Genomic DNA, 14243 nt, shown 5'->3' on the forward strand with positions numbered 1-14243 from the left:
TTTAATTTGTTTTTAGCCTCCACGGCATCTGATTTTTACTTTGTCAACCATAGTTATCTGAGGACTTAAAGATAACAACTCATTTTCTTTACATTTGTAGCCTGTAATCCTATCTTCTAAAAAGTACATCATGTTACTAAACTCAATTCTAGAGCTAAGTTTTCGATCTAAACCTGAAAGATCTTTATTAAGATATCAACACCACCTATTCTAGGTATTATAATTGGATCCAGTGTTATTACTTTAGCAAATTTCTTGAAAATTTTAGAAATCTCAATATACTCTTTCCTAATAAACAAATCAGAATGATGTGTATTTTGGAAAAATGCATAAGCTATTCTATATGTCATAGAATATGGTATATTTCCTTCTTTAATAAGACCTTTTCTCTTAATATCCTGATGAAGGGTTAAGACACAACTGAAATCTTGGTTGGCTAGGTTGTACACAATTCTAGGGTGAATATCAAACATTAATTTTTCTGCATACAAATTTTTTATCATCTTTCCAAGACATCTATCTCTTAAATTATTAATTCTTTTATCAGTAATTATAGATGTATTTTTGAATCAATTCATTCCTTAACAGTTGCTTTTATTACTATTTCAATAGTTCATATATACATCCATTTTATAGTAACCGTACTTCTTCTCTAAACTTACTTAATTTTTCAAAAAATTCTTCTTTAGGAATAATTTGCATTTCCATCACATAACCAGTTTGTTCAATTGGAGTACCAAACTCACATGAACTTAATTTGTAGATTATGTGATGTTTTCTCTGGTTTATCCCTGTTTGATTGAGGACTTTATCAATTCCTTCAATCCTAAATCCATCGTATGGGTTGAGATTAGAGTCTTGATGCATGATTGCTTCCATAGTTTTTTTTACACCGCTGAAAAGAATCCTGACAGGCTATCAGATGTTCGAAATCTATCTCCTTCGTTGTGATTACTCTAACTCGATTGGAGATCCATCAAATCACTTTCTATTTCTTCCTCATAGATACTTTCATTTGGAAGACCTTCAAATTAGTATAGGGGTACCAAATCGCTATAGTAAATTACATTTAGAATATTGTCCGTAGCTTCAAATTTTTGTAATTCACCACGTTTCTACAGGCAACCTGGTGATATATGTCCTTTTGCTCCGCATGTCTAGCAGTTATGATCTTTGAAACTTTCATTAGATCTAGTATGGGCTTGTATGAATGTTCTCTTTGTAGAGGTTCTTCTTGTGGATCTTGCATCTGTTCGTCTTAGATCCATAAGATGAAACCCTTATTGGTCCTTTCTTTCTCCAAATTTGCATGATATGACTTTTGATTTGGACCACCATGATTTCCTTTGGAAAGAAGGGTTTTGGAACTCCTACAGTAGGAGTCATTGCTCTTCTTCTTCCTCTTCCTTTTGTCGTTTGTTTCTTCTATAATGGTTGAAAAATTATTATCATCATAATTGAGAGGGGATCTTGTAATCTTACCTCTCATTCTCTTTATATTCTTTTGGAAGGATATTTGATAACACCAATCTTTCAGTTTGTCTTCAAGGAAAGGTATTCTTCTTGCTACTAAAGCTAACTATCCTTAGGGTACTTTGTATGATTGAATTAACATTTCCCTCCAAGGACTGTAGATCTTTGCAAAGAACATAGGTGCAACTATTTTGGTTGCTACTTCACTCTAAAAGAAATACTTGTGGAACCAATAGATATATTCATCTATTGCACAAATATTCCTTAGTTAGAGGTCAATCAAAGCTTGTGAGTACTCTCCAACCTTCTCTGCCATGCTTTATTTGAAATATCCATCTTCAATGAAGTGGATCTTAATGAGCCTTTCGAGTCTTTCTGCAATGGCGCTTTTGGACTCTCTGCTAGAATACTTGCTTTTGTGTATTCTAGGGTATTGTCCCATCCAACTTTCACGGAACCCTCCAAGTTTAACTCCAACAGATGTATGAAGCTCTCCTTATTGAGTTCCAATGTAGTTGTTGTTATCTTCATGGTTGCAACCTATTCATCTATCAACTTTTTGATAATCTGGAAATCGAAAATATCCAAGTTAAGTTAGTGCCACATGGATGCAAGAGCTGGAGCATTTTCCTAGCCCATGGTTGTTTTTCAGGCACTCTTCTTAGATTCTGTCCTGGACTTTCTCTTAATCTAGTTCCCACGAATATCATTGTGACATTAGTGTGGAAGTCCGCACTTTCCCTCATTAGATTATCTTGTAAGGGTTCATTTGAACCTGTACTTCCCTCTTGTCATGGTAGTGTTGGAGTGATTTCATTGGTTTTGACGTTGACTAGATCCACAATCCCAAGTTAGAAAAAGAATTCTGCTAACTCTTGTAGGTATGATAGATATACCCTTGATATCTCTATTATTTTATGGATCTAACGGATCCAAGAATTAGATCTTCTCACGTCTTTGACTTTAGAACCTCCATCGCCTCTTCCTTCTGATGTAGAAAAGCTACTGGTCTGAAGGCATCCCTAATACGCTCTTGGTAATATTTGGAGCTTTGGTCTCTCTTTAGATTTGTGACTTTAGCTTTTATATTTGTATGATCCTTGTGTAGGTATAGGAGGATCTTAAGAATCCCGTCCATTTTTTGACTTAAGAGGTCAATTTTCATAGGTAAATCGATTAACCTAAGTCCAAAATCTTCAACTATCTTTTGAATCTCTCTCAGATCTTGAGAGAATTTTGAAGTATCTGGCTTTAGTTCTTTTCAATTAGTGTATTTTATCATTTTTCAAAGAACTATATTGTTTGAGAAATTTACTCAATCCATTTTCCTTGTTCGTATTCTACCATGGATCTTGGTGGATTGCAGACGTCTCATTATTTTTCCTAGTAGTGTTTGGCAGACGCGGTAGTTTCTCGTCCATTCCCCTTTTTCTTCTTTTGTAAGAAGATTTCAGTCTTTTCTTTCTGGTCTTGCATCCAACATCTTGAGAAATTTCGTGAAAAAATTTCCGTTTCTGTATTTTCACAGTCTGAAAATATTATCTATTTTCATTATAACTTGAATTTTTGTTTGGTTCCATACTTTGAAAATCTCCTCCGTTAGGGATCAAAGTATCTATATGCAATATAAACAAATAGTTTCTTCAATAAAACCTCGACTCTAGTACCATTTTTCAAGCCATGGGACTAAATCTACAAGAAAATCAAACTTAAGGGACTAAAAAACGATATTATCTTAAGATAGGGTATGATACTGAAATTGTTAATCCACAAACTAAGGTACTAAAATTGAAACTTTTGTAAATTACAACATCAACTTTGTTGTTCCTTCTATTGTATGGTACTGAATTAGGACATTTTAGAAAATATGGTACCGAAATCACAAAGTACCCTACAGTATGATACTAATTTTGCATTCATCCATAAAAACTAAATAATTATTCACTGGTTCGTGCTTCTTCTCATGTATCCCTATAGGAATTTGGCATTTTTATATTTTATCCCTTTTCGATGGAATATCCCATCATTTATAATTTAGATTTCGTTAAAATCTAACGGTCAAAAAGCTTAATGTGACAAATTTTAAGAGATGAGGGACTACTAAAGTGCTTTTGAAAGTTGAGAGACTAAAGTGGGATAGAAACAATAGATAAGGGACTAACAACGAACTTGGAGTAAAGATTAATAGCACTTAGTCCCCCTCTGTAAGTATGAAATTGCAGTTTGTTCCTAAAAAAATTTGAAATCATACTTGCACCCCTTTGGAAAAATATGCTTCTGTTAATCCTAACAGAAGTGACAGAATTTCTATTTTATCCGTGATATTATAATTTGAAAATTAATGATAATAAACTTATTAACTAGCCATTTTGCCATTAGATGTATTTATTAAGTTCATATTGTGGAAGGGATGAATTTGTTGCATTTATATTGATGCTTACTTGGGTCCAATGACACTCCAAGAATCGAACAGTATGTTTGGTTTTGATTTTGGCCCATTTTTGAGATGGGCCAAAATATAGAGTATGTTTAGCTTATTTAGTTTTGTAAGTTTTGGATATATTTTTTATTATTTTAAAACAGTTTTAATTACTTTTTGTCCAAAACATATAATTAATTAAAAAATAATATTTATTTTAATCACTCACAACCAAATAAATTATATATATATTTTTACATACATATATATAAATATATATAAAAGAGATATGATTTGACAATGAACAGTACTTTTTGTCTTTCCACTACCCAACATCAAATATACCATACTTATTTTATATTATCTCCAAAAATAAATTCAAACATACACACTATTTCTAACTTATTTTTATTTATCTTTGTTTTTCTCTCTCTATCTTCACAAAACACCCCAAAACAAGTTAAAAACAAAACCAAACATTATGGAAGATTTTTCAAGAAAAATTCTAGAATTTGGGGAGACTAATCTACAGAGAAGGATTAACACTGATGAATATATATATATCACCCCTGCGAAAAGACTAAAACGCCCTTCATTAAGGGCATTATAGTCATTTCCACGACCTGGATCCGCGTGTTTTGTAGCGGGCGGGTCGCAGAGGACCCGACCCGGGTCGCATAGACTAATGGAAGACCCGGACAATGACGACCGTTCGATCAGAATGTGAACCAGCAAGATGAGGCCACGTGGCCAAGTACTTGACGTACAACTGTGTTCTATAAATAGACCCCGATACGCCATAAATGAGGTAATTGTTACGCATTAATTGAGATCGAACTTTGAGATCGCATACATTTCACTCGATCAACCTAACTTGAGCGTCGGAGGGTCATTGTCGGGGACGTGCCCGACGAGCTCACGGTTCGTGTTTTATTCTCAGGGGATCCAAAATCTGTTTCGGAAGAGTTAGTCGACCCGCGGTGAGATCGTCTCAAGAGATCGAATAATTCGGCCTGGATCAGTTGGCGCCGTCTGTGGCAACATCTGAGAATTCTTTATCATTATGAAATGTTCATCGAGGAGAAATGCTGCGGAAGAAGAGACACCCAAGAAGGGAACAGGTGCCACCATTCAAATCACTCCTGACGAGTTGCAAAGAATGATAGAGGAGGCAAGCCGAAAAGCAATTGTGGAATACGAAAGGAGAACAGCGACCCCCCTGGCCAAGGAAACGGCTAGAAGGCAGTTATTCGAAAATGTGGAACCATTGAGAGAATCAAGGGTGCAAGGTGAACAAGAACATCGCAGCAAGCGACCAGCGTCATCCGATGCAGGTTCTAGCAGCCACGGACGCGCGAAGAGAAGGGAGCCCGTGATATCCCGGGCCGAAGTAGAAAGTGTGGGCAAACAGATACACAGCTTGAATAAGCAGATCGACGAGTTGAAGAAGCGAGGGGAGATCGTCTTGCAGAACAAAAATTCCCCCTTCTGTAACGACATCCTCATTCAAACAGTCGAGCCGGGGTTCAGGGTACCCGATCTAAGGATATATGATGGGATGAGGGACCCCCAGGAGCATGTGGCTGCCTTCGAAATGGTAATGAACCTTTACGGACAATCAGTCCCGATAATGGCAAAACTGTTTGCGACCACACTCACGGGGAAAGCTCAAGAGTGGTTCACAAACCTGCCTCGAGGAAGCATCGAATCCTACGAGCAGCTCGTGCAAAAATTCAACTTCCATTTTGCGAGCAAGAAGAAGCAGAAGAGGTCCGCCACACATCTATTTAACATCCGGCAGAGAGAGGATGAAACTTTGAAAAATTTCATGGGCCGGTTCAACAACGAAACCCTGGAGGTGCAAGAGTTAAGGATTGACATGCTCGTGAGCATCCTCATTCACGGGCTCAGGAAGAGCTCTTTCGCATCAGCCCTCGCACGAGACCCGTCTGTCGATGTCGAACAATTGATGGCATTAGCACAGAAATATATCGACGAAGAGGAGATGAATGCAATGAACGACTCAGAACGAAGGGAGCGGGAGTACATCCCTAAGCGACCTCAAGAGGGCAGGGGAGGAGGAAATGACAAGCCTAAAACAGAGAAACGGAAGGAACCCAAGTACATTCCAAGTACCACAATTATACTCCTCTAGCCATGTCTCGAGAGAAGGCCCTGATGATGGTAGAGAATGCCGATGTGCTGAAGTGGCCAAGACACACGAGGTACACCCCCTCCAAGAAAACCTCTAACAAGTACTGCCGTTTCCACCGGGAGAGGGGACACAACACAGAGGAATGCTATCAGCTGAAGGATGAGATCGAAAGGCTCATTAGGCAGGGGCATTTCTGAGATCGCGTGCCCCCAAATTGTAAAATCGGTAGAGAAGGAAGGAGGAGCAGATCGAGAAGCCGTGATCGGGACAGAAACCCGGGCTCATAAAAAATCGACAGGGTCTCGATGGGCGGGAACAACGCGCCTACCAAGGGCGTTATATACACGATCGCGGGAGGACCGACCGCGGGAGATTCGAGCCGAACACGAAAGAGATGCGCTCGAGCGGCCGACTCGGTTCGAGAAAAGGAATTCGTGCTAAAGGTGGAAGACGAAGAGGCTATCTCATTCAACAGTTTGGACAGATTGGATGAAGGTGGAGAACAGAACGACCCGATGGTCGTCAAGCTAGATATTGCGAACTTCACCGTTCACAAAGTGTTGATTGATAGTGGGAGCTCAGCGGAGATCATCTTCAAAAATGTGGTGGATCGGATGGGGCTGGAGAACGCGAGGCTTGAACCCGTGAAGACCCCGTTAGTTGGCTTCGGGGGAAGTGAAGTGGCCTCACTGGGGACGATTGAGCTGCCAGTGTCCATGGGAGAGGAGCCAAAAAGAAAAACCCTGATGGTCAAGTTCTTGGTGGTGGATACCCCATTCACGTACAACGTCATATTGGGTCGGCCGGGACTGAACTCATTCCGAGCGGTCATCTCCACGTACCACATGAAGATGAAGTTCCCTACCGAGTATGGGATCGGGGAAGTATCGTGCGACCAGAAGGAGGCTCGAAAATGCTACAACCTATCTATAAAGGGGGAGCCGAGGTCGAAAAAGCAGAAGGTCAGGGAGGACGCAGAGCCCCGACCGTATGAGGCAGAGCACATGAAGCCCAGTGGCGGATACAAAAAGGTGCAACTGTCCCAAATGAGCCTGACAAAACTACCCGGATAGGGGCGAACATGGACGGGGAGTTGGCTATGATAGAATTTTTGAAGAAGAATGCTGATGTATTCGCATGGAGCCCCTCGGACTTCACTGGGATCGATCCCGGAGTTATCGTTCACCGCCTTAACGTCGACCCGAAAGTTCGACCGGTACAACAGAAGAAGAGATCATTCAGAAACGACAAGAACGCAATAATCAGACAAGAGGTCGAAAAACTATTAAGAGCCGGATACATATCCGAGATCCAATACACCAATTAGCTCTTGAACGTCGTGTTAGTTCCCAAATCCTCGGGAAAATGGCGTATGTGCGTTGACTTCACGGACTTGAACAAAGCTTGCCCGAAGGATCCGTATCCCTTGCCAAGAATTGACTTGATGGTCAACTCCACAGCCGGGTTCGAGATGTTCTCGATGATGGACGCCTACCAAGGGTACCACCAAATCCACATGGCGAAAGAAGACCGAGACAAGACCTCGTTTGTCACAAAGAAAGGGATCTATTGCTATAACATGATGCCATTCGGGTTGAAGAACACGGGTGCCACTTACCAGCGGCTAGTAAATCAAATGTTCGGAGATCTCTTGGGGAAGACCATGGAAGTATACATGGATGATATGTTAGTGAAGAGCAGGAGGTCGCAGGATCACTTGGAAGATCTCTCTCAGGCGTTCAACATAATGAGGTCGCATGGGATGAAGCTCAATCCGGACAAATGTACCTTTGGTGTGGCTAGGGGAAAGTTTCTGGGGTACATGATCAGTGAACGAGGAATAGAGGCGAACCCAGAAAAGATCCAAGCCATTATGGGCCTGAGATCGCCGAATTCGATCAAAGAGATGCAGAAGCTTACGGGAAAGATCGCATCTTTAAGCAGGTTTATATCGCGATCGGCAGACAGAAGCTTACCATTTTTCAAAGCCTTAAGGAAGCCCAAGAGTTTCGCTTGGACTCCAGAATGCGAGCAGGCTTTGCAGGAACTAAAGGAGTATCTCACCAAGCCTCCATTGCTCGCGAATCCTAAAGAAGGGGAAACATTATTTTTGTATCTTGGGGTGTCCGAGAACGCGGTCAGCTCCGTATTAGTGAGAGGGGAAGCTAATAATCAGAATCCAGTCTATTATGTCAGTAAAATGCTCCAGGGGGCAGAATCGCGATATTCAGAGATGGAAAAACTCGCCCTTGCATTAGTAGTGACTGCCCGAAAGCTACGACCATATTTTCAGTCGCACAAAGTGGTGGTGTTGACGAACCACCCCCTTAAGCATGTGATGTCGCGGCCGGAAGCCTCCGGAAGATTGATCAAGTGGGCGGTCGAATTGGGGCAACATGATATTGAGTACCAACCCAGAACAGCCCAGAAGGCGCAGGTGCTCGCAGATTTCATCACAGAGCTGTCCGGCGACCTGAAGGAACCCGAAGCCGCCGATCACCCCTATTCGAAATGGATGTTGCATGTTGATGGATCTTCTAACGGGAACAATGGAGGAGCAGGCATACTGATCCAAGGACCAGAGGGAGTCGAGATAGAAGTTGCAGCTCGCCTATCATTCCCGGTGACAAATAATGAGGCGGAATATGAGGCATTGGTATTGGGATTAGAGCTCGCATATGAGGCAGGTGCTCGAGATTTGGAAGTTTTTACCGACTCAGAGTTGATTGCTATGCAGATCGAAGGAGCATACGAGACGAGAGAGAGAATAATGACCCAGTATAAAGAGATCGTGCATCGATTGATGGGAAAGTTCAGTAGATGCTCCATTTTGCAAGTCCCCCGAATAGAGAATTACAAAGCGGACGGTCTGTCAAAATTTGGAGCTGCGATGGATGGAATTCGGGACCGCAAAATCACAGCCTTAGTACGCGGGCAGTCGGCCCTTGCGAGTAAAACAGAAGTCCAGGTCGTCTCAGAGGCAGGGTCGTGGATGAACGAAATCGTAAGGTATCTCGAGGATGGTACCCTGCCTAGCGATCCAGTGGCGGCGAAGAGAGTCAAATTTCGAGCCGCTCGATTCACGTTGTTGGAGGGTCAGCTCTACAAACGGACAGTGGACGACCCTCTCCTGAAATGCTTGGATGAAGAGAGAGCCTTGTACGTGATGCGCATAATACACGAAGGAAGTTGCGGCAATCATTCAGGGGCGAGATCGCTAGCTCAGAAAGTGATGCGACAGGGGTATTTCTGGCCCACCCTAGTCGAAGATTTCAAGAACTTGGTGAGAAAATGTGAAAGCTGCCAGAAGTATGCTTCCTTGATACATCAGCCCGCGACCCCGATGGAACCGATCAAGATAGCATGCCCGTTCGATCAGTGGGGAATTGACATCGTAGGACCTTTTCCACCCGCGCAAGCTCAGAAGAAATTCATCATTGTGGCGGTCGAATATTTCTCCAAGTGGGTCGAAGCGGAAGCAGTAGCCAAAATATTTGAGAAGGAAGTCATCAACTTTATTTGGAAGAACATCATATGCAGATTTGGTATACCTCGGATACTGATATCTGATAATGGCACGCAGTTCCAGGGCAGAAAGATCACGGAATGGTGCAAGGAGCTAAAGATCGGACAGCACTTCACGGCAGTTGCGAACCCTCAGGCGAACGGACAGACCGAGGTGACGAACCGGACAATCTTGCAACACTTGAAGACGCGCCTCGAGAGCAAGGGATCATGGGTTGACGAGCTGCCTGGGGTCTTGTGGGCTTACCGCACAACACCACGAACCGCTACAGGCGAGACCCCCTTCTGCCTGGTATACGGGATCGAAGCCATCATTCCCGCGGAAATCGGGGAGGAATCGCAAAGAGTCATGCAATACGAACCCGAGACGAACCAGAAGGAGCGAAGTTTCGACCTCACCGTCATTGAAGAAAAGAGGGAGGCCGCATATGCTCGAATTTTACACTACAAGGGTTTGATGATGAAGAGCCATAATCGCAGAATGCGACCACGTCAGTTGCAGGTAGGAGATCTTGTGTTGAAGAAGGTAGAAGCCTCCAAGCACGTGGGAAAGTTGGAACCGCCCTGGGAGGGTCCGTACAACGTAACCGAGATCAGAAAGAAGGGTACATAGAGGCTGCAAGACTTGCAGGGTCGAGACTTACCACGCCCTTGGAACATACAGAACCTGAAGAAGTTTTATGCATGAAGCCCAGCGGATCGAATATGGAGCCTGCGAAAGGCCATCAACCAGCGGATCGAACAAGGAGCCTGTGAAAGGCCATCAACCAACGGATCGAACAAGGAGCCTGTGAAAGGCCATCAACAAGGAGATCGAACAAGGAGCCTGTGAAAGGCCATCAGCCAGCTAATTGAACAAGGAGCCTATGAAAGGCCACCAACAAGGAGATCGAACAAGGAGCCTGTGAAAGGCCATCAACGAACAAATTGAACAACGGAAAACCCGTCAGCAGTAAAATTATATGCGAAGACTCCTAGCAGATTACCAATTGTATATTTCTAAGGTTAGGAAGATTGTATCCATGCTAAACATTGTGTCATTAAGCATTTGTACCCATTGCAATTTGTCCAAAGGGATTCATAAAACCGTATTTGTTTTCGTGCTTATATCCATGTGTGTATCTTCCCTTGTCTTTATTATCGTTCGTTACTTGAATCTTCTAAGTGCAAAACGCGAACTGAAAAAGACGCGTCCAAAATGCGATCTGAAAAAGACGCACTCAAGCAAAACGCGAACTGAAAAAGACGCGTCCAAAATGCGATCTGAAAAAGACGCACTCAAGCAAAACGCAAACTGAAAAAGACGCGTCCAAAATGCGATCTGAAAAAGATGCACTCAAGCAAAACGCGAACTGAAAAAGACGCGTCCAAAATGCGATCTGAAAAAGACGCACTAAAGTCACACGCGAACTGAAAGAACGATTGAAAAGAGGCAAGCTTCATGCGATCATAAAGACATGCAATGGGCAAATAAAGAAGCAAAATATGCAAGCTGCCAAAAGTTGAGGAAAATCTTTCCATTAACAAAATGTCATATACAGGGGTCGTCAAAAATCCTCACCCCGACGTCCTGTTTACAAAAAATGATGTTCCTAAAAATCTCTAGGATTTACATTTTGATCAGTCAGCTCAAATCCTATTACAAAAATAGAAGATCGGGATTGATCAGGCATCAGCTTCCGCCTCTAGCTCGTCCCTCAGGACCATAAATTCGTCGTCTTTCAGCTCAGGATCCGGGGGAAGGGGTTGGAGGTCGCCATCAAGCGAGATGTCCAATTTGCTGCGGCCAAAAGACTCGTTAAATCCGCCAAGCTTTTCGACGTGAGACAAACAGGTCTCATAGCCTTTGGCGAACGAGTCCGCAGACTTGATCTCGAGAGCGGTCGTGAAAGTATCGGTCTTCAGAAAGTCACGAACCGCGGACATCCTAGAGCTGGCCAAAATGCGTTGATGTTCTTCGATCGGAATGCAGCCGGCTTGGCCCTCTTCCACCCCACGTTTACGGCCCTCCTCGAGGCCAGCCTCTCGCCCGGCCTTGAATGCCTCTTTCTTGGCCTCCGATAGAGCCACTTCATGCTCAGAACGGAGGATCTTTTTATCCTTTTTGGAGGCATCGAGCTCGGCTCGCAGCTTTTGGACCTCGTCACCCAAAGCCAGCAGATTATCCTCCTGTTTGCATTCTGTCTCGTCTCGTTCTGCTAGCTGAGTTCGGAGATCCTGCACCTTCTGATCAGTTTGGATATAACTCCTTTGGTAATGGGTGCATTTGAGGCTCAGGCTTCGGAGGAAGGTCATGGCCTGCAGGATCAAATGCAGTGAATAATAGAACAGAAGTGAGATCGAAGTCAACCGATAGAATACCTGGACCATGGAGTGAGCTGCGAACTCCTCCAGCCGAATGAGGCTATTCGTCACAAGCGCCCCTTGATCGCGAACGGAGACGAATGAGTTATAGACAGCAAAAGTATCGCCCCCTGCTTCGCCATATAGCGACGAGCTCGACATGTCCTGCCATTCGGGAGGTGGTACATTGCCTCGAAGAGCTGCCCGACTATCCTCCCAACATGTGGCCAGCTGTGCCACCCTCAAAAATTTGTCCCGATCTTCCTCTATACTGGTTTTGTCTGCGGCTTCCTTAGCCATCCTGCTTAGCACGCTCGGGCTATGCGATTTGGAAGGAGGAGGGTGAGAGGCCTCCGCGAGCTCCTTCTCCTTGCCCTTATCGCTGGGCCCTAACTTGGACTTGGGCCCATGACCCTTCTTCGGAGAGGATCGCTTCCTTTTCTTAGATCGCTCCTCGGGTGGAGGACCTTGGCTTCCTTGATCGGCCCCATGGTCACCACTGGCCTCGTCTAGACCCAAACTCCGAAGAGTTGTAGCCAAGATGACCACCATGGGCGGAAGGCGTATCCTCACTATCAACTGCAATGGGTTGTTGTCCATCAGGAGTCGCGACCGCGAGCGCCTTTGAGGGAACCGGGGGAGGTAGGTTCGAAGGTAAATCTGGAGCACCAGCAACCGCCTTGCCCTTCCCCTTCGGATCTCACCACCCTTCTTCGTTTTATTCTGGGACGCGATCCTCCGCATAGCAGTACGCGTGCTCATGATTATACTATCTGCAAGAAGGGAAAAGTTAGCATATGCGAGCACTACAGCGATGAAAGCAAGCGATACCAAATGGAGAAAATCACCTAAAGACTCTTCGATGTGAAGGGACGCTGGAGAGAGCCCAGACAATTGCAAAATCTTCTCAGTGAGAAGCTTCTTGGGATCATACTTATAAGACGTTAGACTCCTTATTTGGTCACCCTCCAGCCCCGTCCACTGATTTTCGGAATGGGTTTATACTTGGTCCACTCGTTCTTAAAGGGCCAAACACCACTAGGAGATCGAATGAAAATATAGCGATCTAGCCAGACTCCTACATTTGATTTCAGGGCGCTCAGATATCCGCACTCGGGCTTGGCCGAAAGGTAAAAGAAACCTCTACTCCCAGACCGCTTGGAAGTGGTGAAAGAATACAAACTCCAAAAATTGTCAAAACTGGGGTCTAAACCTACAAATTGCATTATTACGACGAAAAGGACGATATGGGTAATAGAATTTGGGGAGAGTTGCATAGGGCATAACCCCAGCTTATTCAAAATCGCGACCACAGGAGGAGCCAGAGGAAATCGCAGCCCGGCATCGAGGTGCTTGATAGAAAAAACACTAAACCCCTCGAGAGGTCGATGCATGCGATCGAAGGTAGCAGCGATGACGACATAAAATTGGAGGGGATATGGTATTTTTCCCTAATCTTATGGGCAGGCACCCTAACTTTGCTAACCACAGCCTCCCAAGGGTTTTTGACGAGTCGGTCTTGGAACTTGGCAAGGACCGAGGGCCCAGTTTGTTCATTGTTAAGTTTGGTGACAGAAAACTTCTTGTTCCTCTTGGGAGAAGTAGAATACGACCCATGTGAAGACTTAGACACCGACCTAGACCCAGACCCAGAGGACGAACCAGAACCAGACTCAGAAGAGGATCCAGAAGCAAATTCAGAATGGGACGAAGAGGACTCTGGACCAGATCGCGGCCTAGAGCCAGATCGCAACCTAGAATTCGAGCTAGAGCTGGAAGGCATCGTACCTTAAAAGTAGGATGACTTTGGAAGCCGCAGATCGAATACGAATGTGTGGATGTAAGCCTTGGTCGCTAGAAGTCTTTGCGTGAGGTAGAGCCGAGAGTTCAAATGGTGGGATATTTATAAGAGGTCCATTCTGGAGAAACGCGCCGAAGGTCAATCGACAGGATCTCGCCACGCGTCCGCAAGGACCGCCAATCGACGGTTGCGACGGTTCGACTTTCCCAAAGGCAACGAACTTGCACTTTGAAAAAGTGGGGGAGTAATGATGGGTATATATATATCACCCCTGCGAAAAGACTGAAACACCCTTCATTAAGGGCATTATAGTCATTTCCACGACCTGGATCCCCGTGTTTTGTAGCGGGCGGGTCGCAGAGGACCCGACCCGGGTTGCATAGACTGATGGAAGACCCGGACAATGATGACCGTTCGATCAGAATGTGAACCAGCAAGATGAGGCCACGTGGCCCAGTACTTGATGTACAACTGTGCTCTATAAATAGACCCCGATACGCCATAAATGAGGTAACTGTTATGCATTA

The 14243-nt window shown here is 44.2% G+C and overlaps 1 protein-coding gene across 1 annotated transcript; it reads left to right on the plus strand.

Moving 5' to 3' along the window:
• Positions 6353-7120, plus strand: LOC105177846. The gene has a single exon (XM_011101115.1). The coding sequence runs from the start codon at positions 6353-6355 to the stop codon at positions 7118-7120; it is 768 nt and encodes a 255-aa protein (XP_011099417.1).

This window comes from Sesamum indicum, linkage group LG2 (assembly GCF_000512975.1).
Source record: "Sesamum indicum cultivar Zhongzhi No. 13 linkage group LG2, S_indicum_v1.0, whole genome shotgun sequence".
Taxonomy (NCBI): domain Eukaryota; kingdom Viridiplantae; phylum Streptophyta; class Magnoliopsida; order Lamiales; family Pedaliaceae; genus Sesamum; species Sesamum indicum.